Genomic DNA, 25704 nt, shown 5'->3' on the forward strand with positions numbered 1-25704 from the left:
ATAAGCTGGATGCCCCTCAGGGAGAACTTTGACTGTTTGAAGGCTAACTCCCCACCTTTCAGTTTGCTTTCTCCTCCATCAGAATTCCTGACTGTGCTGATCATAGAATTTTTAAATGTAGAAGCAGGCCATTTGGCCCATCAAATCCACACCAACCATCTGAAGAAAATCCCACCCAATCCCTGTAACCCTGCACTTCCCATGGCAAATGCACCTAACCTACACATCTTTGGACTGTGGGGAGGAAACCCATGCAGACACATGGAGAGTATGCAAACTCCATGTAGCCTGAGGCTGGAATCAAACCTGAGCCCCTGGTGCTGTAAGGCACCAATGTTAACCACTGTGCCACTCCCATAATATCCGGTCAGTCAGTTCTTAGGCATCTAATGGCTACAATATATGTCTGATGGGCTTGATTTGACTAATCAATTAATGGTTTCCACTCTTGACTCTCAGCCTCAACATATCTCATGTTGATATCCCAGCTAAGGTCAAAAACATGAGGCACTGCTGTCACAAACCTACTTCCTAATTCTTAGTAGTACACAACTACATGGTACACCTTAGTCATATTTAAAATCTTTAATAAAGAGAAAGTACTGAAAATACATATCCAATCTGGCAGTGTCTGTGTAAAATGTTAACCCTTCTGGTCAATCACCCCAATTCTAAGGAACGGGTATTAACCTGAAACATTCTCTCTGTGGAAATTCCATCAAATCTCTTGGGTAGTTCCAGCTTTTTCTGTCATTTATTTCAGAAATCCAACATCCACAGTATTTTGCCTTTGTTGCAGATTTTTCGATTTTCTCTCTCTGCGGATGTGGTTCTCTCCATGGTTCCCTCAATGTTGAGAGCAAGGCAGACCAGAACCAACAGCCAGAGCTGCAATTAACGCTGCTGTGAAGTTTTAGACACAGAAATGTTGAACATTTCCATCACTTCTTATGCTCTCACTCCAATATAATCCATAACTGTCTCCTCATTTTCTGTCTAACATTCCAGAATACTTAGCCAAGACAAGTGAGATTGCATGTCTAATAGGCTTGGTAAATGCACTAGCAACCTTCTGGATGGGAATGTGAATTGTTGAAAGCTTGGAGTTGTGGGAAACCCTGAGGAACAGTACTAATCAGAAGTGTAAATTGCAGCATACTGAAAAAATCCATGAAGGAATTCTTAGTAACCAGTGCAATTCAGACACATGATTTAACAATTAATTACATCACACAGTGGATGTAATGCTGAATTACATTTCACTGTATACTTGGTAAAGAAGATTTGCAGGATAATGTCTTTATGAGAAATGATTGCAAAGCATTTATTTTAATTCCAGACATAAATCGAATTAGAACATGGATGTTAATTTGTCCAAATGGTGGTGACATGACACAAACAACTTGGAACAAAAGATAATCATGAAGACTTTTCCATTTAAATCAAGGTTCTCTTCAAAGAAAAGTATCAGCTTACCTTATCAGGAAAGGTTAATAACGCACAACTTGATGGGTGATAATGTACTGTGTATGCCATGAAAATTCCAGAAAGCTACAAGCCTAGGAATTAGTCTGAGAACATAATTGTCACTCCCTAAGCAGTACGTGCTTGATATGATATGAACCAAAATTTAAGATCAGGATTAAATGCAATATATAGATTTCTACAATTCATCAAATGAAATGAAGTGACCCAGTGTTCCATTATCTGCCACAAGAAGGTGCTGGCAGTATGCACACAAGCAGGACCACACTCTAATTCAGGCACAGTTCAGTTCCTGGGAGATTAGGTGTATCCTTAATTTTTTTGAATTACCATTTCCTTTAGTCTAAATCTGCATCACTGCAGTTTCTGAGCCCAGATAATGAAATTCCTTAAGAAAAGGATAGATAGAGTGGATAGGGAGAAGCTGTACCTGCTCATAAAAGGATCAAGAATAAGATGACAGATTTCTGAAGAAGAGACACATTAGACTCAAAAAGTTAACTCAGTTTTTCTCTTGACACTGATGCAGTCAGACCTGTGGAGTTTCTCCAGCAGTCTCTGTGTTTGTTCCATAGATGTAAAATGATGTGTAAAAGAAGCAAGGGTGAAGTACAAAAAAAACTAACATACATTGAGTAATCAGGGTGTAGAGTGTATTGATTGGAAATAGAAATAGTGTGCAAGGAAATGGGGAGAAGGCAGAAGATAGCCACAAGGTAATGAAGTGCTGGTGTAGGTACGATGGGCTGAATAGTCTTTCTCTGCTCCTTAACAATCCTGTCATTCAGTAAAATTTATTCTTATCTGAAAATCTTATTCGGGAAAACCTACATTAACATGTGGTGGCATGGTGGCTCAGTGGTTAGCACTGCTGGCTCACAGCACCAGGGACCCAGGTTCAAATCCAGCCTTGGGTGACTGTCTGTGTGGAGTTTGCACATTCTCCCTCTGTCTGTGTGGGTTTCCTCTGGGTGCTCTGGTTTCCTCCCACAGTCCAAAGATGTGCAGGTCACGTGAATTGTCCATTCTAAATTGTCCATAGTGTGGGGTGCATTAGTCAGAGGGAAATGGATCTGGGTGGGTCACTCCTCGGAGGGTCGGTGTGGACTTGTTGGGTCGAAGGGCCTGTTTCCATACTGTAGGGAATCTAATCTCAAAAACTTGTATGACCTGCTGCTTAGCAGGAAACAATTGTGCTGTGGTTCTGATCAGTGCAAAGAAATGTTTGAAATGTGAATCAGTTTTGGTTTAATTTTTAAATATGTCTATGAATCATCCAGTATGACTTCCGAAACAAATCTGAAGGTGGCCTATTTAGTATAACTCACAGTCTACCATTGTGCTGTGATTTGAATGTTCAGAAACGTGATCCTGTATGTGCTCTGCCTGGGCAACAGGAGAGGCATTCTTTCTTTTTCATGTTCTTTCACAGGATGTAGGTGTCACAAACTGGGCCAGCATTTATTGCCCATTCCAAAGTGCCCTGGATCTGAATGGCTTGCTAGGCCATTTCAGAGGACAGATTAGAGTCAATGACATTGCTTTGACTTTGGAATCACACGTAGTACAGGCCAATTTAAGAATGATAGACTTCCTTCCCTGAAATACATTAATGAGCCAAAATGGTTTTTATAACATTCTAACTTTAAAATTCTGAGTTTCGATTTCATTCAAATTTCAATATTTCACACTGATGGGATTTGTACCCATGTCCCCAAAATGTTAACACCTGGGTCTGGATTACTGGTCAAATGACATTACCACACCATCATGACTTCCCCTCTCAGAGGGAGGGGAATTAGTTTGTGTGAAACCCTTGGAACATCATTTTGCCGAGGTAATAGTGTGTGGTATGGAATCTGCACATTATTGGATGGAATTTTGGCACATTCTGTTGTGAATGGTTATGACTTGGGTTTCTGTCAACTGATTCTCCTGCACTGTAAATTGATCAGTGCAATGGTGCGGATTGGAGAGTGGACACCTTCCTCAATCAGTAGGTAGCTATCTTTCAGATTTTACTCTGATGGTCTGGTTTTCAGCTAATTTGTCCACTTGTCAAAAACTGAGTACCTTATGTAAAATATCTTTATAATGGGGTGATTAATATTGCAAAATGTCATTGCTTTCTGCAGAATTACCCTTGAACTTCACTCTTGCTGCTCTGCTACAAAGTATGCTCATTCCTATCTTTTTGTTATTTCCATGGTCATTATTATTTAGTTACAGGCTACATCCACGTGTGGTTAAAAGACCTATGATAATATAATCTTTGCACGTGGTGTGATTGCAATGATATATTTCTCTTTAAAATGTGTGAAGTGCTGTTGATCTGGGGTCTGGATTTGACCGCCCCCATCAGTGTCCTCCCAACCCAACTGTCAAGGGGTAGAGAAAGAAGGTTAAAGATAGGAAACCTAGGCTGTGCTTTTGCATAAAACTGAACAACATGTTTTCTGCCCATGTGTCAATCCAGAAGGGAATCTGGATAACATTATACCATTAACAAAAGAACAATGTAACATCAGAATTTCCTGAGAAATATAATGGCAGCAACCTGGTAAAGAGGCTCTTACTGATGTCAGATTAAAATATAATAAAAACAAAAACCTGCCAAGAATTGATATGCTTAATGTGTTACAATGAGAACAAATATTTTACAAAACAATTTACTTGGCAAAAATCTCTTCTGTATTTACGCAGAAACAGCACCAACAAAATAGTAAGCACTGGCTGAAAAATAGGCATGTTTGTTTATTGATGAAGAGAATTTTGAATTGCTTTGAGATGGAAGTTTTTAACACGTATTCCTCACCGCAACCGTATAAATGTCTTTAGACAATTTGGATTTTAAAATAAACAAATAGAGAGGTGGTCATTTGGTAACACAGAACATGAATATTGCTGAAATGGGTGTTGTTGAAGCCTTTCTTGCATTCAACAGAATACTTTGTAAGAAATGTAACAAAGGGAAAAATTACATTTATACTGCATGAGAGGTGAGTGCTTTTTGGTTAAGAAATGGAGTCTTAGTTGTGCTGGCATTACCATGTGGAATGCAGCAATTAATTGGTGATTGACAGCTAATTGCCATGTTCTATTCAAACTTTAAACTGGACAGATTGACTTGATTCGGTGTTGCCCCCAGAAATAAATCTGTAATGGCTGTCAGCAATTTTGTTCAATTGAAACAGGTGCAGTGCTTACACGTGTTCTTTTTGTCTAGAAACCACATGATATTAACAAATGTTGCTTCCAGTATATGAAAGTGCACTGGAGGCTGAGCCTGAATGACCATCTTAAATTGGTAGTCTGCATAATTCTTTGTACACTCAGGATCAGCCAACAAAAGGTTGTCCAATTGCAAAATCAGATCTAATGTTGGATGCAGGTGCAAGTTTTGCAAGCACAGACTGGTAATGTATTCTTATAAAATGTCCTGATGAGTGCAAGATAAAAACCTTTAGCAAATTGTCTCTCTTTTACAGGATATAGGATATATATTAGACTTAATATACAGATATCTGTTTGGAAATTTTCACTCCTTATGTTGACTTTGTTAAAATACATAAATGGTGCTCAGAACAATTTACACTTCTCCGGGAAACTGACTAAGGTTATGCAGGAATGGTTTTCAAGTTCCACCTGTCTTCTGCCAGACCCCAGCCCAGTTTTATACCATAAATGATCCTTTTTTCTTAAGTCTTAAAATTTGTGATCAGAAGCATCCTGTGTTACAGTCACTGCATTCTCTGCCATACTGACAAAGCCTCAGACACAGTTTTGCAATGGTGCTGCAAGTTCCAGCTCAAGGTAGCTCAAACCTCTTTCCCCAATGGTCAACAAAGAGTATATATCTAAACCAGTGGTACACTGCAAGAAAGAAATAGGGAGATGTGTATGGTAAAACACAAGCCCTCCAAACTGTTCTATCAGTGCCCTCATTGTTGTGTTAAGCTTTCATTCGTTAATCAGTTTGTGTGGCGTCTCACTCCAGTCCCGAGAATGAACTATTTGCCAGGGAAATGGTGGAAAATGCAGAGTGTGGTGATAATTGTTGAATTATTGTTCTGAACATTTTGTTGCCACTTAGAACAACGGAGACTTCCTCCCAGTTTAATCTCAAAAGGCACCACCATGAACAAAGTGTAACCTTCATTCTGTTTCAGGTTCATTTTATTGCATGTGTGTTGTCATTAGCTTCACATTATTGCTCAGTGCCATAATTGTAAGGATATGTAAACTATATTTTTTGCATTTCTTTCCCTTCCCTGCTTCCCCCTTCACCATTTTCTCCGATTATAGAAGTAAGTGAGCCTACGAGCTCGACTCAGATTCAAGGTCAGTACGGAGCACTGTCATTTCTGTGGCTGCATCTCCTTTACTGCATGAGGGATGGGTCCTCTTTCAGCACTGCCAGGGCTTATCAGAATTATAACATAATTTTCTGGAAGCAAAGAGCCAACAACAAATTGCAATTTTGTTGCCAACATCTCGAGAATAATTTCATGCTAATTGCAACAAGAGGAGTGAAATAATTGTCTTTAAAACAATTTGTTTTTAAACTACAGTGTTGTTGTGCACAATCCATGGATACTGAAGCCAAACTGGTCGATTGTACTGCTGATCTCATGTCTTAAATTATACAATGTGAAGATTTAGTCAAATTATTTTCTTTCTTCTCATCCAGTTTCAAACATTATTGAGCAGGTTAGCTGAACTATTTGTCCATCTACCATTGTTATCGTTTCAATATGAGGCAATTCCATTAGACTGCAAGAAAACATATTAAATAGGAAAATTGAACCAACACAACAGATGGACCAATTTCCAGATGTTTTAAAGGATAAGTTTGCTTGATTTTTCCAAAGTTTAGTTTATGACCTATCAATTTATATTTTTAAAAGTCCTTGTAATTGTGAAGGATAAATTGTGATTGCTTATAAAAGAATTAAGGAAGGGTCTTGTAGTGTTTGTAATAAGGTCAGGCAGATAGACCTCATTAATTACAAGTTCCTTGATAGGAGCTGTTAATCTGGTCCAATCCAGGAGCTCTGTCTGACAGATAGAAACAGGAGTTCCAGACATCCTGTTCACTCTGAGAGAGCTGGATCAGTGTCAAGGGCTCTCCAAGGTGTCAATAAAATGTGACTCTGTGATAGGATACTGGCCTCTGTGGAGTTATTTCAGGTCTGCATTATAATAAATTTACATTAGCCAGTAGGCACAGAGTTCTCATTTGTTACCATGCCAAAAATAAATAATTCCAATTCGACAAGCAAAGGAAACAAAGCAAGCAAACAATAGTAAAATAATAAACAATTGCAAAAGGTGAAATTTATCATTGAGAGGGAATGAATGCAGCTCTGAATGCTTGCATTTTGGACTAAAATATCCTTGGCATAAGGATCTTTGATTGAAATACAATATTGCTATTTGAATCTTTTGGCTTATAGACCAGCTGCAAACTACTTTGTCATGAATTCAATTCAACTCATTCAATGTCTTGGAGGAAGTTTCTGCAAATTATAAGATGAATCAATTAAAGCTCCATAATAATGCTTCAATTAAAGCTCCATGCCACTATTAAAACTGGGTGTCTCAGTGGTTAGCACTACTGCCTCACAGCATTAGAGCCCCAGGTTTGATTCCTGCTCAAAGGATTGTCTGTGTAGAGTTTGCACATTCTCCCCATATTTGCATGGATTTCCTCCATAGCCCAAATATGTACAGTCTAGGTGGATTGGCCAGGGGAAATGCAGGGTTACAGGGTGGGTCTAGGTGGGATGCTGTTCAGAGGGTCAGAGTGGAGTCAGTGGGCTCAATGGTCTGCTTCCAAACTGGAGGGATTCTATGATAATATTTCTTCATTGCATCCTATATTATGCATTTTTGACTTCCGTAACATGATATCTGAATGTCATCAAAACCAATTAAATTCTGGACTATTGATGAAGCAGTACATATCAATAACACCAGTTGTATTTGTACAAGTGTCTATTTACCTTATTTCCAACCCATGGCAGAAATGAATATAATATTTAAAATTAGGCTTTGTTGATTTGATTCCTGTGTATTCCACAAAAAAGACTTAATATCTGCTTTGGTTTAAAAGGGAGAAACGTTAAAAGAAACTTATTAATCTGATGTTTTAGAAATGCAATGTTTTCATACACTTTTTGGAATATTCATCAACTCCTTTGATTTATATGTAGGTGGAATAGAAAGATATTTCCTTTTTCAAAAATTCAAAGTTTCAAAAGATTTGATCAACTGTCTTTGGCATTTTGCAACTTGGTTTGATCCTGTTCTGGATTTGAAGTGTCAATAGAAGGTGCTCTCCTGTCAAATGCTGCCTCCTTTACCACCAAACCCCTCACCCCATCTTGCCCAGTAACCACCCCTGTCTTTGTGCATTCAGATTGGAACCTAACTCCAGGACTACACTGCAAGTTGTCAAATTGTCAAAACACAGAGCACTTTGCACAAAGTCTAAGTTTGCTTTCTGATCTGTCAATCTAAATGTGTAGAAACAAGAACGCAGACCAAACACTGGGGGAAGAGAAAGGCCCAAACCTTTGCTTCAAACCAAATCCTTTCATCATAAACAGAACGACATTTTATTTCTTCTGAAATCAGGTTTGGAATAAGGAGAAAAGCAACAGTAAAGTGACGTCCTTTCACAGCATTCTCATTTCAGTGAAAAAAGTATCGCCCATTTTAGCAGCACAGAATAAATTCCTCTTCCATTTAATGCTATATACCTCCTGGAAGGTTGGCGTTGTGAAAGGGAAAAGCAGAAACTGTTTTTCAGTTGTCAATTCAGCTTGTTGAGAAAAACGCTTACACAAAATCAATTATGCTTCACTTCATGTGTCAGCTGCATCCTTGCACTTAATGCTCATAAAAGTCCATTACTTGGAGATTATACATAAGAAAGTTTTTTAGTTAACAGCATTTAAAAAAAAACTGTCTTAACACATGAATAATTCAGAGAAAATTAGACACAGTTCATGTTTAAACAATTTCAGACATTGGTACTATATGTAAACTATTGACAAATTTTATTGAACTTTTGAATTATTTCAATTAATTAAGTTTCATTATCTATTGTTTAGTCTGTATTATAAATTTACATTCATAGCTTACAGCCAATTTTCTAACCACTGTTGTGGATGGTATGCGGAACTCCTAATTTAATCCTGTATTTAAATAAATACAATCATATAAAAAAAAACTGACAGTTTCTGCAATTGTAGGTTGGAAGGCAGAGAATATAGTTACATTAATAAAGCAATTACTGCCAAGTTAGTCAGTGCAATGTAGGTTAACATATTCTTTGCTGATCTATCAAAAGTTATTGTTAGCTCCTGTGGTAGATTTGCCTATTTTTCATATTTAGGATTACTATCCCAGTTTTTGCATTAATTTTCCAGATATACAGTTAAAACTTCAAAGTTTGTAGAGTGGGAGATCACTCAGGATAATTGAACACAGAGCTGTGGCACTTTTCATATTCTTCGCTAGACTATTTGCCTTTGTTTAACACAGTTCAGCATTTTGAGGGTTGCATTTTTTTATAAATTATCATGTTAATGCACTTCATATCTTCACTCCAATTATTGACACAAACTATTCTGTATGCTAGCCTCTAACCTTAGGCTCTGCCATCAGGGAGAGGCAGCAAATTGGGTAAAACAATGTAAAGTACTTCACTGAGGATAAATGGAGTACCCTCATGCAACCATTAGCAAAAAGCTCTAGAAAATTATTGAAGACTGCCTAGTTACTTTCCAACCCTATGGAATGACTGATATTCTTATATTTAACGTTACTGGCAAAAATGTTGTGTTTTTAGAACATTTCTAATACCAATGTTTTTTGGCACAACACTCCAACATAATTGTAAATGCAAACTTGTTTCTCTTGGTCCAAATGTAAGGCTTGCTTTCCTTGGTATAAGTTTCTATTTTAAACGCAATCTAATTATAATTAAGACATGCAATTCCACCCTTTGATCCTTTTAGATTAGATTAGATTAGATTAGATTACTTACAGAGTGGAAACAGGCCCTTCGGCCCAACAAGTCCATACCAATCCTCCGAAAAGCAACCCACCCAGACCCATTCCCTACATTTACCCCTTCACCTGACACTACAGGCAATTTAGCATGGCCAATTCAACTAACCTGCACATTTTTGGACTGTGGGAGGAAACCGGAGCACCCGGAGGAAACCCATGCAGACACGGGGAGAATGTGCAAACTCCACACAGACAGTTGCCTGAGGCAGGAATTGAACCCAGGTCTCTAGCACTGTGAGGAAGCAGTGTTTTGAGTGATATAACATATATAAAAGAGCACTGAGGCTTCATAGTGAGTCCCTTTATTTGCACTTTAACAGAGATAATGAATCTAATCATTTTGTTGGGCATAGGAAACAATTAGATGTGCACTTTCACAGCTTGCAAACTACGCATTCAATCTGTTTCAAACTTTCCACGCTGCGTTGAGTTTCCACACTGCGGTTATGGTCATGGTGCCATTCGTGAGTTATGCAGGAGTGTGCTATTTAGGTTTCCAAATTTAACTCGCCCTTTTCTTTCTCATCAATTTCCTCACAAACACAGACTAGGCCATACCCCACCAAATTACTCTCTGCTGCTTGCACTTGCCATATGCATCCAGATCATCAAAACATCCCATGCCATTCCTGAGTTCCTTGTGTAACTTTCATGCCACTTCAGATCACTCAGGCCATCTCACATGTATCTTTTATAATGACTTTAAACAAAAAAAACTAACAAACTGTGAATGTTGGAAATCGGAAAAAAAAATGGAAATTTTTGGAAAAACTCAGCAGATTTCTCTTCATAGATGCAGCCAAACCTGCTGAGTCTTCCCAGCAATTTCTGTTCTTATTTCTATAAAAACACATCTGGTATGCACTATGTACATTTCTCAAATTCTATTCACTCTTAATGAAAAAAAATTACATTCTTTGGAAAAACAAGGAGATTGGTTAGGCCACTGTTGGAATATTGCATGCAGTTATGGTCTCCTTCCTATCGGAAAGATGTTGTGAAACTTGAAGGGGTTCAGAAAAGATTTACAAGGATGTTGCCAGGGTTGGAGAATTTGAGCTACATGGAGAGGCAGAACAGCCTGGGGCTGTTTTATCTGGAGTATCGGAGGCTGAGGGGTGACTTTATAGAGGTTTACAAAATTATGAGGGGAATGGATAGGGTAAATAGGCTAAGTCTTTTCCATGGGGTGGGGAACTCGAGGGCATAGGTTTAGGATGAGAAGGGAAAGATATAAAAGAGACCTACGGGGCAATGTTTTCACACAGAGGGTGGTACGTGTATGGAATGAGCTGCAGAGGAAGTGGTGGAGGCTGGTACAATTGCAACATTTAAGAGGCATTTGGATGGGTATATGAATAGGAAGCATTTGGAGGGATATGGGCCGGGTGCTGGCAGGCGGGACTAGGTTGGGTTGGGATATCTGGTCAGCATGGACAGGTTGGACCGAAGGGTCTGTTTCCATGCTGTACATCTCTATGACTCTATGACTCTAAATGGACATTATACCACCGTAAAGAGGTCTCCACTCATTGATACTGAGAATAAAATATATTTTGTCATGTGAGAAAAGAATCTTGTCATGAAGCCTAATCTGTAATTATGATTTCTTGAAACTATTTATTCTCAGTTGAATAGAAGACTTGCTTTGGCATTTGAAACTCACCCAAGCATTGGTAATGACCACAGCTTTAAAAAAAATGACTGCACTTTCTGGAAAGATAAAACAGAAGGTGTTCATTTAAAATTTCAAAGCAAAATGTCCCTGAATCAGCATTAGGGAGCAAGTATTAGATATTTTTTCAGATGTAGGTTTTCTTCAAGCCTCAATGTTTTTTTTCAGCTATTTCAATCAAAATCATAATGATGGTGCTTTCTCCAATGTCAAGGCACAGGATTCAGAAATTCCTAAGTGTGGCCATTCACACACTGAAATTCATCTCTGCATCTAATTGAACATCTAGCCCAATAAGCCATTCCAAATAATAAACAACAGACAAAAAAAGTGTACAGATTAGGTGGATTACCATGATAAATGTGGGTGATGGGGATAAGGTAAGGGGCTGGGTCTTGGTGAGATGCTCTTTGGTGGGGGATGCAGAGTCGATAGGCCAAATGGGCTCTTCCTGCACTGTAAAGATTCTATGATTTTCAGTGAATACGTCACACATTAGCAGTGTGCAGCATAACTTCACTGTGATTATTTCTGCTATTTTTGTTTCCTTGTGATTTCATTTTGCGCCATACTTTCATTGGAACAGGAATTTCCTTATTCATAAATGCAGTACAATCGTAAGACTTTACTTTGGTTTTGTCATGTTCCCTCACTGGGAGACTTATTTGTCATAAATTTGTCACTGAAACCTGGAATATATTCACGTGACATTGCATTTGCAACATTTTCCTACCTCATGTTGCCATGCATGCCAGACTGTGGACATCATTTGATTCAGAGACAGAGAATGGAAACCAAACAGATGAACTACTTGGCTGTACTGGGCTAGATTACAGCAATTTCAACTTACAAAAGTGTTCAATTGGAATTCATGCTAATGATACCCTGTCAGTGCAAAAAGTGGTATCCCAGGTGGTGTGTTTGTTGCTGTTCAACTAACTTATTATTTTGTTCCATTTCTGTCTGTTCTTTCAATCTCATGGGGACTTGACGTGTTCTGCTTTTTATCTTCTTTCATTTTCATCATGTAAGTAATCATATAATATTCACTGTGTCCATTTATTACAACATTACAGTTTCTTGCTTCCCCCCCAAAAAATGATATGCACTGACAAAACTTTTGCTAAAGAATTGTCTTATTTCATATTGAAATTAGATGGAAAATACTTGAGCTAACATTAATGATTAATTGGGGGAAGAAAAGTGATAAATGACCTATTCCTGCCCAATGATCACAGGCTTGTTTATCTCATACACTTTGATCTCCAAGATTACTTTCTTTGATGGAAGCTATTGGGGTTCTGCTTTCTCTATTTCTGAAAAAGAGACAGCTCTGCCTTTTTAAAAATAAATCAATGAGTTAACTAATTCTAATTTAACATTTGATTTGTTAAATATAGAGATCTGTGACTTAATTCCTTTCAACTACATTAAATGTAGATATGCTGCTAAATTAAATAATTCAGTTGGTCCTGCTCAACTAAAGTTTCATAACTGTATTTAAGTGAGACTTGTTCTGCACTTTACATTTTGATCACTGTTAAAAATGTGTAGGTAGCAATAATGAGCATTTCACTAAAAAATGGAAAATAACTGGAACGCAAACAGTTCTAGATTAGATTAGATTACTTACAGTGTGGAAACAGGCCCTTCGGTCCAACAAGTCCACACCGACCCGCCGAAGCGCAACCCACCCAGACCCATTCCCCTACATTTACCTCTTCACCTAACACTACGGGCAATTTAGCATGGCCAATTCACCTAACCTGCACATTTTTGGATTGCGGGAGGAAACCAGAGCACCCGAAGGAAATCCACGCAGACACGGGGAGAAGGTGCAAACTCCACACAGAGAGTCGCCAGAGGTGGGAATTGAACCCGGGTCTCTGGCGCCGTGAGGCAGCAGTGCTAACCACTGTGCCACCGTGCCGCCCACTGTCCCACAGTTCTGCCTCTGTAAGAACAGTTATCATATTGGAATTTGTTTACTCAAATCAGTTCCTGAATATTCTATATAGTGAATATAATGCCAAGACTTGTTAACCCTTCTTTCCTCCCAACTATCTTTAAAAAGCGCATTTTATATTGTAGAAAGACGTAATAGCTGACAACCTATAATCAGGCCTAAGTGTCAAGTTCCATTTGGATGTAACTTTGTTGTATAATTGTGGAGATGGATATTACACTCTATGGATACACAATTGTAGGTTTGTTGAGATGGTCACAGTTACCACTTATAAATTCCCACTCAGTGTTCATTCAGATGCAATACTGTGGTGCAAAATTACAGGCAGGAGAAAGCCATGTAAATAAAATACTTAGGGACCCAAGTACATTCCCGCACACTAATGCATGTTGGTGAAAAAATAAAAAAACACTTTGTGGTCATGTCGCATTGCTGGCTTCATTGTACAGTCAATGAATAAGAATATGTAGGCATTGACTTGGATGATGCAGATTAAATATTTCTTAATTTGACCTCAACAGATATCTGATTAGAGAATTCTAAATAGAAGGATATAATTTAGTGATAATCACGTGAGTATGAGTGCTTCCCATTTTATTCCACTGCTAGGTTCAGTACATTTTTAGCTAAGTTTGCTCTTCAGGCCCTCTTCAACCAATCCAACTTGCCGCCAGGAATTTCTGAAAATACCATATTAATTAGCAAAGGTGAGTCATCTTATTTGATTAAAACAGACACATTTTAAAATTGTTTTTCTGCCCAGTTCCTTTCACCTTTTCATCTCTCACCCCTCTGAGTTAAATTGATCTAAGTGCAATAAACAGTTGAAATCATCACTCTTCTTCCTAAAACCTTTGCTGTTTCATATTCCAAAGAAAGTGGCTTCTGTCTTGTTTTAATGAGCTCTAGGTTATATAAACACAATTTCCAGTGGGTTGCAACTAATTGTGTTGTTAAAGATATTGGCTGAGAAATTGGGTTCATTAGCACTTTTTTTTTCAGATGCTACAAAAGTGCCTGACAGCTCCAAACTGGTCTCTGCTGTCCACACAGAAAGTTATGTAATACAGAAACTTATGTAATAAAGCAAACTGGACACTATGTTAGTGCAGACATGGGTACACGTTATTTCAAATTTAACCCCAGATGCTAGTTTTTTTTGAGCTGCAGGAAACTGTTGGCTCGTGGAAGGCAAGGACTGTTGGATCCAGGGGCTAAATGCCTTTCCATTGTTCTGTTGAATCCAATGTGCTTACTTCAACAACAGCTAGCAATTAGGTGTACAGCCCCAATCATTCTGATCATCTCTGATGATCCATGTTCCTCGTGCTTGAAGATCCCTTCTAGAGTACTCTGATTTCACTCCCAACCCATGAGAACTCTGCCTGAAGTCTCTGATGCCTCCTCAACCCAAGGACTATGATTTCATCCCCACTCCCGTTTTGCATCCAAATTGTCCTCGAATCTCTCTCCAAGCACCTCTGACAGTCCTTCACCACATATGACCCCTGCTAAACCCATACTCAACTTTCTCACTGATTCAGGCCTCGACTCTGCTTGGATGCCAACCTGGCTAGAAGGCAAACCTGTCTATCTGTGCTTCAAAGAGGGTGGGTCAATGGAAATAGGCCACAACTAGAAGCTAATAGCAGGGCATTGCAGTGGTTTCCTTAACATCTGGAAGGCAATGAACCTTGACACATCTGCCAGGCTGAAACTGGGTGATATTAACAGTGCCTGTCAATCTTCTATCCACTGTTGCAAGCAGGAAGTCACTGAGGTTCTCTCCTCAAAAAGATCGAACCACATTTCATTTCCTCTTGCCAGAGATGGGCAGGCAGCTCAAGACTGGGATTTAATCAGACAGCGAGTTTCCCAACAATGCAGAGTGCTGTTGACTGTGCACACATTAATTTGTCGTATCTGTAAATCAACTCTATCCTGTATAACAACAGAAAAGGATTCTACTTCCTCTCTGTCCAACTGTGTGCATGTTTTTCTTGTATCCTTTTCTGCCCTGGAGCTGCTCTGTATTTCCATCTCAGTATTTGTAGCATGGCGAATGAAAGATTGCTAACTGTCAGTGAAGGAGGATATATTTGCCGTCAAAGAACAAAACATTTTAGTAGTACTGTGTCTGAAAGGATTGACTATCTCAGCATAGGGTGGTGGCAATCTCAGCTGGATATCTGGCAGGCAAGGCAATGACAATGGATAAGTAGCCAGGGTGGGAGGCGGCTCAATGCACATACATTCGCGACATGCCCTCCTGGATGGTGTCCCAACTTCTAATTGTAAGCACTTAGTATGAGAGCCAACCACTGAATTTGACTTGAAGCAACAGGCAGCACTGCCTTGTCCTCTTTAAGTAGACCTAGCAGGGGCTGTAGTCCATTATTACCACAAATTTATGTCCTTAAATGCATTGGTATAACTTCCTCACTCCAAATATGACAGCAAGCCTTCCTTCTCTATCTGGGTGTATTTATGCTCTGCATTAACAAAAGTCCTGGTAGTGTACTCTGTTAGACGTTCCTCTCTATTGGGCCACATATGAGCTAGTACTCCCCAGATGCAATATGGGGAGGCATTGAATGTCAATACATGATCTTGCCAATGTGCCAAAATCTTAGAGAATGATAGCTGTTTCTTCACTTCCCTGACAGTTTTGGCTTGGCCACGCAACCATTTCTAATGCTGACCCTTTTTTTGGGAGTTGATGCAACTGTGCCAGGATGGAGGTCAGGTTACATATAAACTTTCACCAGTAATTTACCAGCCCAAGGCAAGTCCTACATTCTGGTACAGGTGTGGGAGCCAGGGCACCTTTGATCTCCCCCAATTTGTATTTCAACAGGTGTAACCCAGTCTTGTTGACTCTATAGCCCAGGTAGCTGACTTGGGGTACCTGGAACACACATTGTTCCCTTTGTAAGACAGACGGCACCTGGGAGAAACGTCCAAGTCCTGCTTATTTGCATGTTATCATGCTTACGAATGCTATGGGTATTAACTGCAGACACCTTTGGGAATCCTTGTCCAACCACAATTGCAAGCTTGGCTTTTGTCCTAATTCGCGAAGGACAACTTCCCCCTGTCAGCTTTGCATATAACTCCTCTATATGAGGGAGTGGGTATTTATCCAGCTGCAAAATGTGGTTTGCCATTTGTTTAAAATTCCCAAAGGTGAACCGAACCATCACGCTTCACTATCATTATGACCTGTGTTCCCATTCTACAAACTGGACTGGTTTGATGATTCCTTCGCTTGCCAGCCTCCTAATGTCTGCTTCTACTTTTGCCCGTAAGGCAAATGGCACTTGCCGTGCCTGGCAGAATCATGGAATTGCTTGCACGTCAGCATGCAAGGTGGTCTTGGCTTCTGTGATAGTCCCTAGATCTCTCTGAAAAACTTCCAGGTATTTAATGAGAATTTCACTCAGGTAGCCATTTTCTATTTGAAAATTGTTGAGCCTATCTAAGTGAATTTTTCTCAACCAATTTCACCTCATCAAGCTTGGGCCTGAGCCTTTTACTGCAATCAGCGGTAACTGAACCAGATGCTTTTTATGTGCAACCAGAACCTAAATTGGGCCCTTACTTTTAAAGATTCCCCACTATAGGTTCTCATTCTAGCCAAGGTTTTGCACAAATCTAATGGTTGGAGTCAAGAGTGAATTTCAAGAGTGGTTTGTTGAAATGGCCACGCTGGTATCCATCTCCATTAGAACTGGGTGACCATTTCATCCAATATTTATTTTTATTGGTTCTGATTTGCATGTTGCTAAGCAATGTAAAACAAAACGGACAAGCACATGAGCAGCAGTAAATCGAAGAGTGTGTAGTTAAGTTAATCATAGATAAAAATAAATGCTCAGCACAATGTCATGGAGAAAACGAGCTGTACTGTGCTGTACTGCTCTATATTCTCTGTTCTAAATGTAGGTGGATTTTCCAGGGTCTGCTGTCTACTGGATACTGGCCTATGAGTTCTCTTCATCAGTTTAGGACTAATGGGACTCTTTTCCTGTTTCAAATCCACATACCAGCAGCAACTATAATGGATTCCTGGCCCAGATCCTGTAGAAAATTTTAACCAATGTTTGGTTTTGTTTCGTGCTGACCGAGAGTCCCTTTGTTCAGGATATGTCTTGAGTGAGGCTATGCATTTGCCTTCACTCAAGTGATGTTCCCCAAGCTCAGTCGGACTGACAAGGCTGTCCACTTCCATTGGAGTTCCACCTTCCAACTCATGTGCTCCACTTGCCGCATATTCTAACGACTGTTTGAAATCCAGTTGGGCTTCAGCTAGTAGGTGCTTCTGCATGGTTGCATCATTAATCCCACATGCCAAATGGTCTTGCAGCATATAATTAAGGCTTAGACCAAAGTCACATACCAGTCATCCTAACCTCGTCAAAAATCCTGACATGGATTTCCCTGGTTCTTGGAATGCTGAGTAAAACTGATAGTGTCTCAGGATTAGAGGGGGCTTTGGGTCATAATTTTCCTTCACTGAATCCATTAACTCTTGAAAGATTTTAGTATCTGGTGACCCAGAGAACATTTGGCTCCTAGTAGCCACAAAAACTGTGGTCCACAAGCTGTCAGGAGAATTAATCATTGATTTTCATTTGCCGCAGTGTGATTTGCCCGGAATAAATAAAATATTCTTTTCACATACTGGGCCAAGTCACTGATGGTAGACGCGAATGAATCAAGCTTCCTGAATAATGGCGCAATGTCAGAAATGCTTATCCCAGCTTAAAGACGACAATTACAAGCAAATTTCTTCAGGAGCATGCTTTGCTCTCGTTGCCACAGGAATAACTCCAAAGAAGCTGGTATCCCATCACAGAATAACCCTTGATTTATACGTGGAAAGTCCATGACACTGATCCACTTCTGTCAGAGCCAGCTCTCACTGTGAACAGAATATCTGACAATCCTGCTTTTTTTTGTTTTTTTTTCTTTCTTTTTCTTTTTTTTCCCCCACACTACCGGACACTCCTGCTTTTATCTGTCAACCAGGGCTTCCAGATTGGACCAGATTAATAGCCGCAATCAGGGAACTCATATTCAATGATGTCTACCTGACTGATCTCATTACAATCACTACCCCAATCATAAATGCCAGATAGTTAAGAGGGAAACAACAAACCATTCTCAGTGATCAGGTCCCTGGGGGCAGAGCTCTCACTTTTGCAGAGTTGCTGGTCAGCCAGAGGCCAGGAACTCTTCTGAATGTCATTGTCACTAAGGAGGTGCCAACTGCTGCTGGAATGAAAGTTGTTGAAAGCTGTCCCAGGCTATCAATGATTGGTAGCGGGAGAGTCTTTAAGAGATGAGGGACTCAGGAAGGCAGAGTGTAGAGAAGTTGCAAAAAAAACAGCAGATGTGACTCTCAGCGTGTCCTTTGAATATAGCTCCCCAGCAAGCCCAAACCCCTGGGACTCGGTAAGTAAAATATATCAATGCTTCTCATCTATGCCACATGACAAAGCTTGACCCATTACTCACTTAATATCAGTGACAGTGCGATGATGCCCGGTATTTAGCCCTTATGTGGACACTTATGCACTTCAAACAGAGAACGGACTTGATAACTGTCCTTGTCCCTCTTGCTATTGACTTAATTGGGGTTGGGATGGGGCAGGGTAGGTGGCAAGAATGTACTCATCCCGATTAAATGTCCTTTTGTCACTAACCCAGCATCGAGGGGGTCTCCATCTTCCATCCACTATGTGCAACATGTAAAACGTATAGATGTGATGAGAATATGATTGTCTCTTGAAGCCTGGTTGTGTTAGATGTGAGGCTTGACTGATCGTGATTGGTGGTAGATGGATGATGATAGGATAGTAGTTTGGGCAGTGCTTGAGGGTACTGTAGGCCAGACCAGGTAAAGATAACAAATGTCCTTCCCGAAATGACATTAATGAACCAGATAGGTTTTAATAACAATTGATAATTTTGTGGTCAGCTTTCCTGAAACTAGTTTTCAAACCTAGAACTGAATTTAAATTCCATTTGGTGTCATGATGATATTTGTGCTGTTGTCCTTATAGTAGTCTGCCTGAGATTCTGGACTGCAAGTCTAATGCCAACAACACCAAACCACCATTTCCCACATTGTTGCAGTTCCTATGATTTTCCAGTTGAGCTCTTAGTTGTTCAAGAAACCAAGTGGACTAAATGTATTTCCCCTCTCCTCCCAACGTTCACCAGCCACCAACAAAATGGCAAAGCCACACTGTGCATAACACTCCTGCAAACTGTTACTGTGGCCAACTCTTTGAGCCTTGTGTCAGCAAAATCAAACAGTATACCACAGAGCATCACTCTATCAAAGTTGAACCCAGTTTTCAGAGGGGTTCAGTGTTATTCTAAAGACATATCCTGCAAAATATTTGGAAAGTCATAAGCATAAAATTTCACAGTTCAAAGCACAAATAATCCCGTGTGCTATTTAACCCTTTGACAGCCAGCTTACAGACATTTTACATCATATGATGTTGTCTCAAATTGTTGACATTTGTATGTCAGTCACTGAAATTTCTGTTTTCATTTGCAAGTGTTTTGAATTGCTTCCATTTCATTCATAGCATTCTTCAAGTCAGCTAAAGATCATCTAAGGGAATATCCCCTTTGTCGATTTCAACAGATAACCAATGCAGGTACCTTAAATTCTTCACCACAATGGAATGAAGATGCAACTCTTTTTAAATGTCATCATAACCAAATAATATCAAACTCAGCTTTTACTGCTGAATCTTGTTTTTAATATAAGTTCATGTAAGTATCATTGGCTCGGTGAGCATTCATTAGCTGTCTCAAGATGTCCTGAGGGCAATTAAGAGTTAACCACATTCTGTGGGTTTGGAGTTACACGTATGTACAACTCGATAAGGATGGCAGATTTCCTTCCTTAAAAGATATTATTGACACAGATGCATTTTGATGACGGTCAGCATTGGCTGCATGGTTACCATTAAATTAATTTCTCTTCCAGTTTTTTACTGAATTCAAATTTCACCATCTCCCATAGCTGGAGTTAATCCCTGATCCTCAAAACATTAACCTGAGCTTCTGAATTGCTCGCTCAGTTTTAGCCTGAGCTCCTGGATTACTAGCTTCAATATTAGCCTGAGCTCCTGGATTGCTAGCCTCAATATTAGCCTGAGCTGCTGGAGTGCCAGCCTTAATATTAGCCTGAGTTGCTGGATTGCGAGCTCAGTGACTTTACCATTCTGCCATCACCTTCCCATAAATGAAAATCTATTATTGTTTGAAATGGCGATTGGGATTTAATTTTTTCTGCCTTCCTTCAATGACATTTTGCTCCTAGATGTGGTAAAAATCTCTTTTCGTCTCCAGTAGTTTGGAACATAAAACAATGAAAAGTTGAGTATTGCTGTAATAATTCAATACTGGATTTTGTGAATTTTTTAAAATCTGAATAGAAGAATGTTAGACTCTCAACTGTGAAGTATTGTGTTCTACATAAATATATTTATCTCAGACCGTAAGATATAAGAGCAGAAGTTAGCAATTGAGTGCATCAAGTCTGCCCTACCATTCAAGAGATCATGGCTCATGTGATGATCCTCAACTCCACATTCCCGTTTTCTTCAAAATGGAGGATTCATATTTTGCCAAACACTACCTTACTCAGGTAGTGCCATGATCAGGCGCTGTTCCCTCCCCTAATGTTACACAGATGCATTGTTCTATTCTTCAACCATATTTCTTTAACCAGAGAACTGAATCGTCACAAGAGCAATGATGCATCTCTTAATCATCAATGTTCCCTCTTTGTATACAACCATGCCAGTATATGCTGATTATCTTGTTCAGAAACATTGCATAGTCAAAATGAATAGTGATTTCATAAAATGCACATATAAATCCAATGAAATCTGGTCCAGCGGAGATTTTCAAACTGCTCTAAGACATAGACACACTGTCACAAAAATGGCTGCTGGATCTCAACCCCAGCTCCTCCCAGCCACCATTTTCCCCACCCCATGTGCCTCCATCCCTATTCACACCTATCCCTTCACTTCCGCTCCCGGGTGATTTTTCCTCACAGCAAGGCCCTAGCTGCTAACACTCAGATACCTGACTGCTCATTAATCCTTCCATCACAGATGTTTTGCCTCCCACATTGGCTGCTGCTGGCTCTGTTAGTTGTGTGATTAAGAACAAGCAGGAACAAGAATTAGCCCATGATTGAAAGAGAGCTGTTCTTCATTTTCTTCCATTCTATTGATGTGAGTGGGTTTTCTCGAATGATTGGATATAGGGTCTTTTGTGGACTTTTGGGGGCAGTTTCATCCACTATGCAGGTATATCGCGCTGCCAGTAGGCCATAGTGCAGTTGGTATCCAGCCTGCCTACCACCAGAGTTAAAAACTAGAAGGTACAAGGCTGTCAGGTTTTGCTAAAGTTTTGCAGATTTTCCCACAGCCCGGCAGCTTTCCCGTACAGTAATACTTCGAAATGTGGAGAAGATATGGGTGTTGAGTCTGCACCACTGGTGTATGTAAGGCTAGGCAGGGATCAGGTTTCTTGCTTGGTTTTGGAAGTGGCTGAAGAAAGCTGAAAGAGAGAGGATGGGAAAGGCAGTGATAGGGCGGAAAAGACAGGGTGAGGGGAAGGAGGAGGAAGAGACAGAGGAACAGATTGGGGACAAGAAAAGAGAGTGATAGAGAGAAAAACAAAGGAGAAGGGTGAGAAAGAGACTGAGGAAAGTCATTATCATCACCATCCCCAACTCACCAGCTCTTCTTCACCCCCACTCCTGCCAGGTCAGACTACTCCTCCTCACCCATTGCCACAATCTTGTCACGTTCCCTCATCCTTCACCAGACCCTCAAACACTAGCCCCAGACAAAGCATCAGTGGCCCTGTATTTGAGAAAGAAAAGCATAATAATATAAAATTAAAAATAACACAACACCAGGTTATAGTCCAACAGGTTTATTTGGAAGCACTAGCTTTCGGAGCGCTGCTCATTCAGCATGTGATTAGGGCCAGCATGCTCCTCTGACGATGAAGGAGAAGGATGGCAAGATTCAGGAAGATCCAAGGTTGCTATGAGTTGCTTTAAGTTTAGTTAAAACAAAGGGAGCATATGTAAGGTTTAAGAAAAAGCAATCAAACAAGGCCCTTGAGGACTATAAAGGAGAAAGGAGAAAAGACCTTCAAAAATAAATTAGGAGGGTAAGAAGGAAATGTCCTTGTCAAGTAGAATAAAGGAGAATACGAAGGCATTTCATACATATATTAGGTGTAAGAGGGTAACCAGGGAAAGGGTAGGTCCATTCTAGGACAAAGGAGCAAATTTATGTATGGAACCAGAGGAAGTGGATGACATCCTTAATGCTTACTTTTGCATCGGTACTCACCAAGGAGAAGGAAATTCTGGATGATGTCGATTTGGATGTCTTGAAAAACATTAAGCCAACCACCTGTTGAAGGAGCAGCACTCTGAAAGCTGGTGCTTCCAAATAAACCTGTTGGACGACAACCTGGTGATGAGTGATTTTTAACTTTGTACACCCCAGTCCATCACCAGCCTCTCCAAATCATAATAATATATAATAAGTTTGGACACCCCTGTTATAGCATGTTTGCATCAAAGTCAGCTCCAATCGTTGGGTGAAGTCAATAATGATGATTGATGAGTGCATGGTATTTCCAGAGACTTGAGAGGACACATTTTCAAGTTTTGGAAAGAATTAAGTAGATTTCAGTGCACCTTTCATGTCCTTTGGTCACTGTAATGTACCTTAATGCTAAATAAATACATTAAAGCAGCAAATGTTATTATGCAGGCAAGCAGGAGAGTCAGTTTGAATAGAATAAATTGGTGACTGATGAAACTTATTGAGGAATAAGTGCTGACTAAAACTACTCCACTCCTTTTCTTCATATATTGTAGTGGACTTTTTTTTATGTCAGTCAATCAGTAGATGGAGCCTCAGTCTAAAAGGGATCACCTCGTAAATGAGCACTGTCTCCGTTCTACATTGAAATGTCAGCATGGATCATACACAGTATATAACTCATTGGAGTGAGTCCAAAGCCAACCATATCAGAGTCAGCACAGGCAATGTGGGCCAAAGAGCCAATACCTGTGCTGTACTGTTTTATGTTCTACATTTTGTGTCACTCATAATATTTTTAGAATGGCCTCAGAACAAGTAGGAAGGCTTTAACCTGTTCTTCTGGTTTCAGATCAACAAATAAATAATGTCAGAGCAGAGACACTACTAAATGGCATACTAATCTCTGTTTAGTTATTAAACAATGAAAGGATTTCTTCTGAACCAAAATCAATTGTTGCCACAGAAAGCACTTATACAATTGCAATCCCTGACATGCAAGACATTGTGAATTATAGGAGGAGATTGTTTGATTCCTTGGCTGACTTATGAGTCATCTGAATACAATACTAAATTTGTGTAGCATTTTCAACTGCTTAGGGAGTGGTTACTAAAGTGGTTACTTGGAGATGAAGATGTTGTTTTCCAGACTTGGTTTGTCAGACATATTGTGGGAACCTTTCCGTGTATGACACAATGCTTTGAGTGTTGTACACATCATGCTGCAGGAAATTAGCTAATGCCAGATGATTTGAGCAAGAGTTCTTTGTGTTGGTCTGGGAAGGAATCTTAAACATTAGTACAGTTCTTAATGTCACCTGCAAGCATAGGTTCAAATTCATCTCATTTGTAACCCCACCTTAATAACATTTCTCCGTCATCTCTAAAAGGCACTGTGTAATCTTACAAATTTGAATTTTTCAACAATCCACACAAATAGTCTTTACGGAATCTTTAACTTATGTGGGATGTTCACTTATGGTAATATATGAGCAATTTTGTCCCCTGGAGCCACTAAGAACTTGATTGACACTTCCTAAACTGACATGTCAGCATCCAGACAAAGAAAACTTTCAGAGCTTGAGTTTAATTTGGATTCAAGAATAGGTTCCAAAGGAATAAAAAAGACATGTTTTGACCCTTTCTACTGTTAAACATCCTTGTACTCATAATGTGTTTCACGTTATTCTGATGCACATTTTTAAGGATAAATTCTTTGTTCTACGAAGAACAATTTCACTTATTTATGAGCAAAGGAACAACTTCTGTAACTGTTATCAATCCATTTGTGGAGTCTGTAAGGATTTGTATTCGAAATGAAGGAGTCCAATGTCATTACATGCAGTAAGCAGCAGGAGACCAATCTAACTATTCCATATTTAACCGTAATAGTGTTTCAAATGACATCAGAAATGGAAGTCACATTGATTTAAAATAGAACAGGTGGTGGTTACAATAAAAACAAGGTGGTTTTATGTACAGTGAGGTAAAAATTCCATTTTATTTGTGGAAAAACATGTAACGTTTAACTTAGTGTATCATTTAACTATTCATCTCGATCTGTCTTTTAAAGTAACTAATGTTGCTTCTCCCTCAAATAATATGATCTACAATGTGGTTTGTTTAAATTCAAATTGAGAATTGTGCTGAAGAAATGTTGAAAACTTCAGAATAATATTTATGATTATAACCATATGGTATCTACAAATTCAAAGGAGAAATAAAGAATCAAATATTTGAACTAACATTTCTGGCAAACACTGCTGCACATTGCTTTGAGCTGTGCTGTTTTATTACTTGCATCATTTACATTGATACTGTTGCAATCTTCTTTTTAATGATTTGTCATAGTTAAAAATGTATATTGTTGGAAACCAGTCCTCTTATGAATTAATCCATAACCATTATGGTCAATGATATGAACAATTGCAAAATCATTTTTTTTCTATTGACAAATCTTCATCATATCTTCAGTTTGAAATCATACTTGCTTCTTAAATTGAATATCTAATTTAATAAACATTGCTGAGTGAGTCTTGAGCAGTCAAGACTGCCAAAAGCTTCTTAAAACCTACATTTGGATCAACCACATACAGTTCTAATTTTCTGGAATCAACAATCCATTTATGGGAAAAGGAACTTTAAAAGAGAAACCCATGGTTTGAGCATTTAAAATTATTAAGACAATAATTTAACCTGCCAGGTATTAACATTTTCCTTTGCGCTCAAATAAAATAAGATGGTTTGCAGAATTTTTTATTGCTAGTGAGAATTCTGCCAACTCTTCTTCTGACAATTTTGCCACTTTAAGTTCTGGTCCAAAGGAGAGAGTTTTGACAGCCAAAGGGAGGTCAAAACTTTCTCCAGCAGTTGCTCCTGTTTTGGCTACATCATCTGTAGTGCCTGTAGTAGTTTTGTGCCAGATACTGGCATCCCCACCTTTTGTAACACTGGACCTTTGATTTCAGACTGCATGTGATTTCATCTGGATTTGGCCTCAATTGCATCACGTGACTAAAACTGAATTCCTGTACTGAAGTTTCCTCCACACTCTTGTTGCAACTTAGTTTACATTTAAATTGTTGATCATAAGCTTTTTTGCTTTC

At 39.3% G+C, this 25704-nt stretch overlaps 1 protein-coding gene across 6 annotated transcripts in view; it reads left to right on the forward strand.

Moving 5' to 3' along the window:
* The window catches only part of opcml (opioid binding protein/cell adhesion molecule-like), a 2217520-nt gene that overhangs the window by 2179678 nt on the left and 12138 nt on the right, over window positions 1-25704 (forward strand). For 2 of the 6 annotated variants that reach the window (XM_072593129.1, XM_072593128.1), the window contains 2 exons: window positions 5791-5826; window positions 19814-19885. The exons of 2 other annotated variants lie outside the window; for them this stretch is intronic. In XM_072593129.1, coding sequence (XP_072449230.1) covers window positions 5791-5826; window positions 19814-19885 — 108 coding nt within the window. The remainder of the gene's footprint in view (window positions 1-5790; window positions 5827-19813; window positions 19886-25704) is intronic. 2 more of the 6 variants (XM_072593130.1, XM_072593131.1) reach the window with 1 other exon arrangement.

The sequence above is a fragment of the Chiloscyllium punctatum genome, chromosome 23 (genome assembly GCF_047496795.1).
Source record: "Chiloscyllium punctatum isolate Juve2018m chromosome 23, sChiPun1.3, whole genome shotgun sequence".
NCBI classification, from domain to species: Eukaryota; Metazoa; Chordata; class Chondrichthyes; order Orectolobiformes; family Hemiscylliidae; genus Chiloscyllium; species Chiloscyllium punctatum.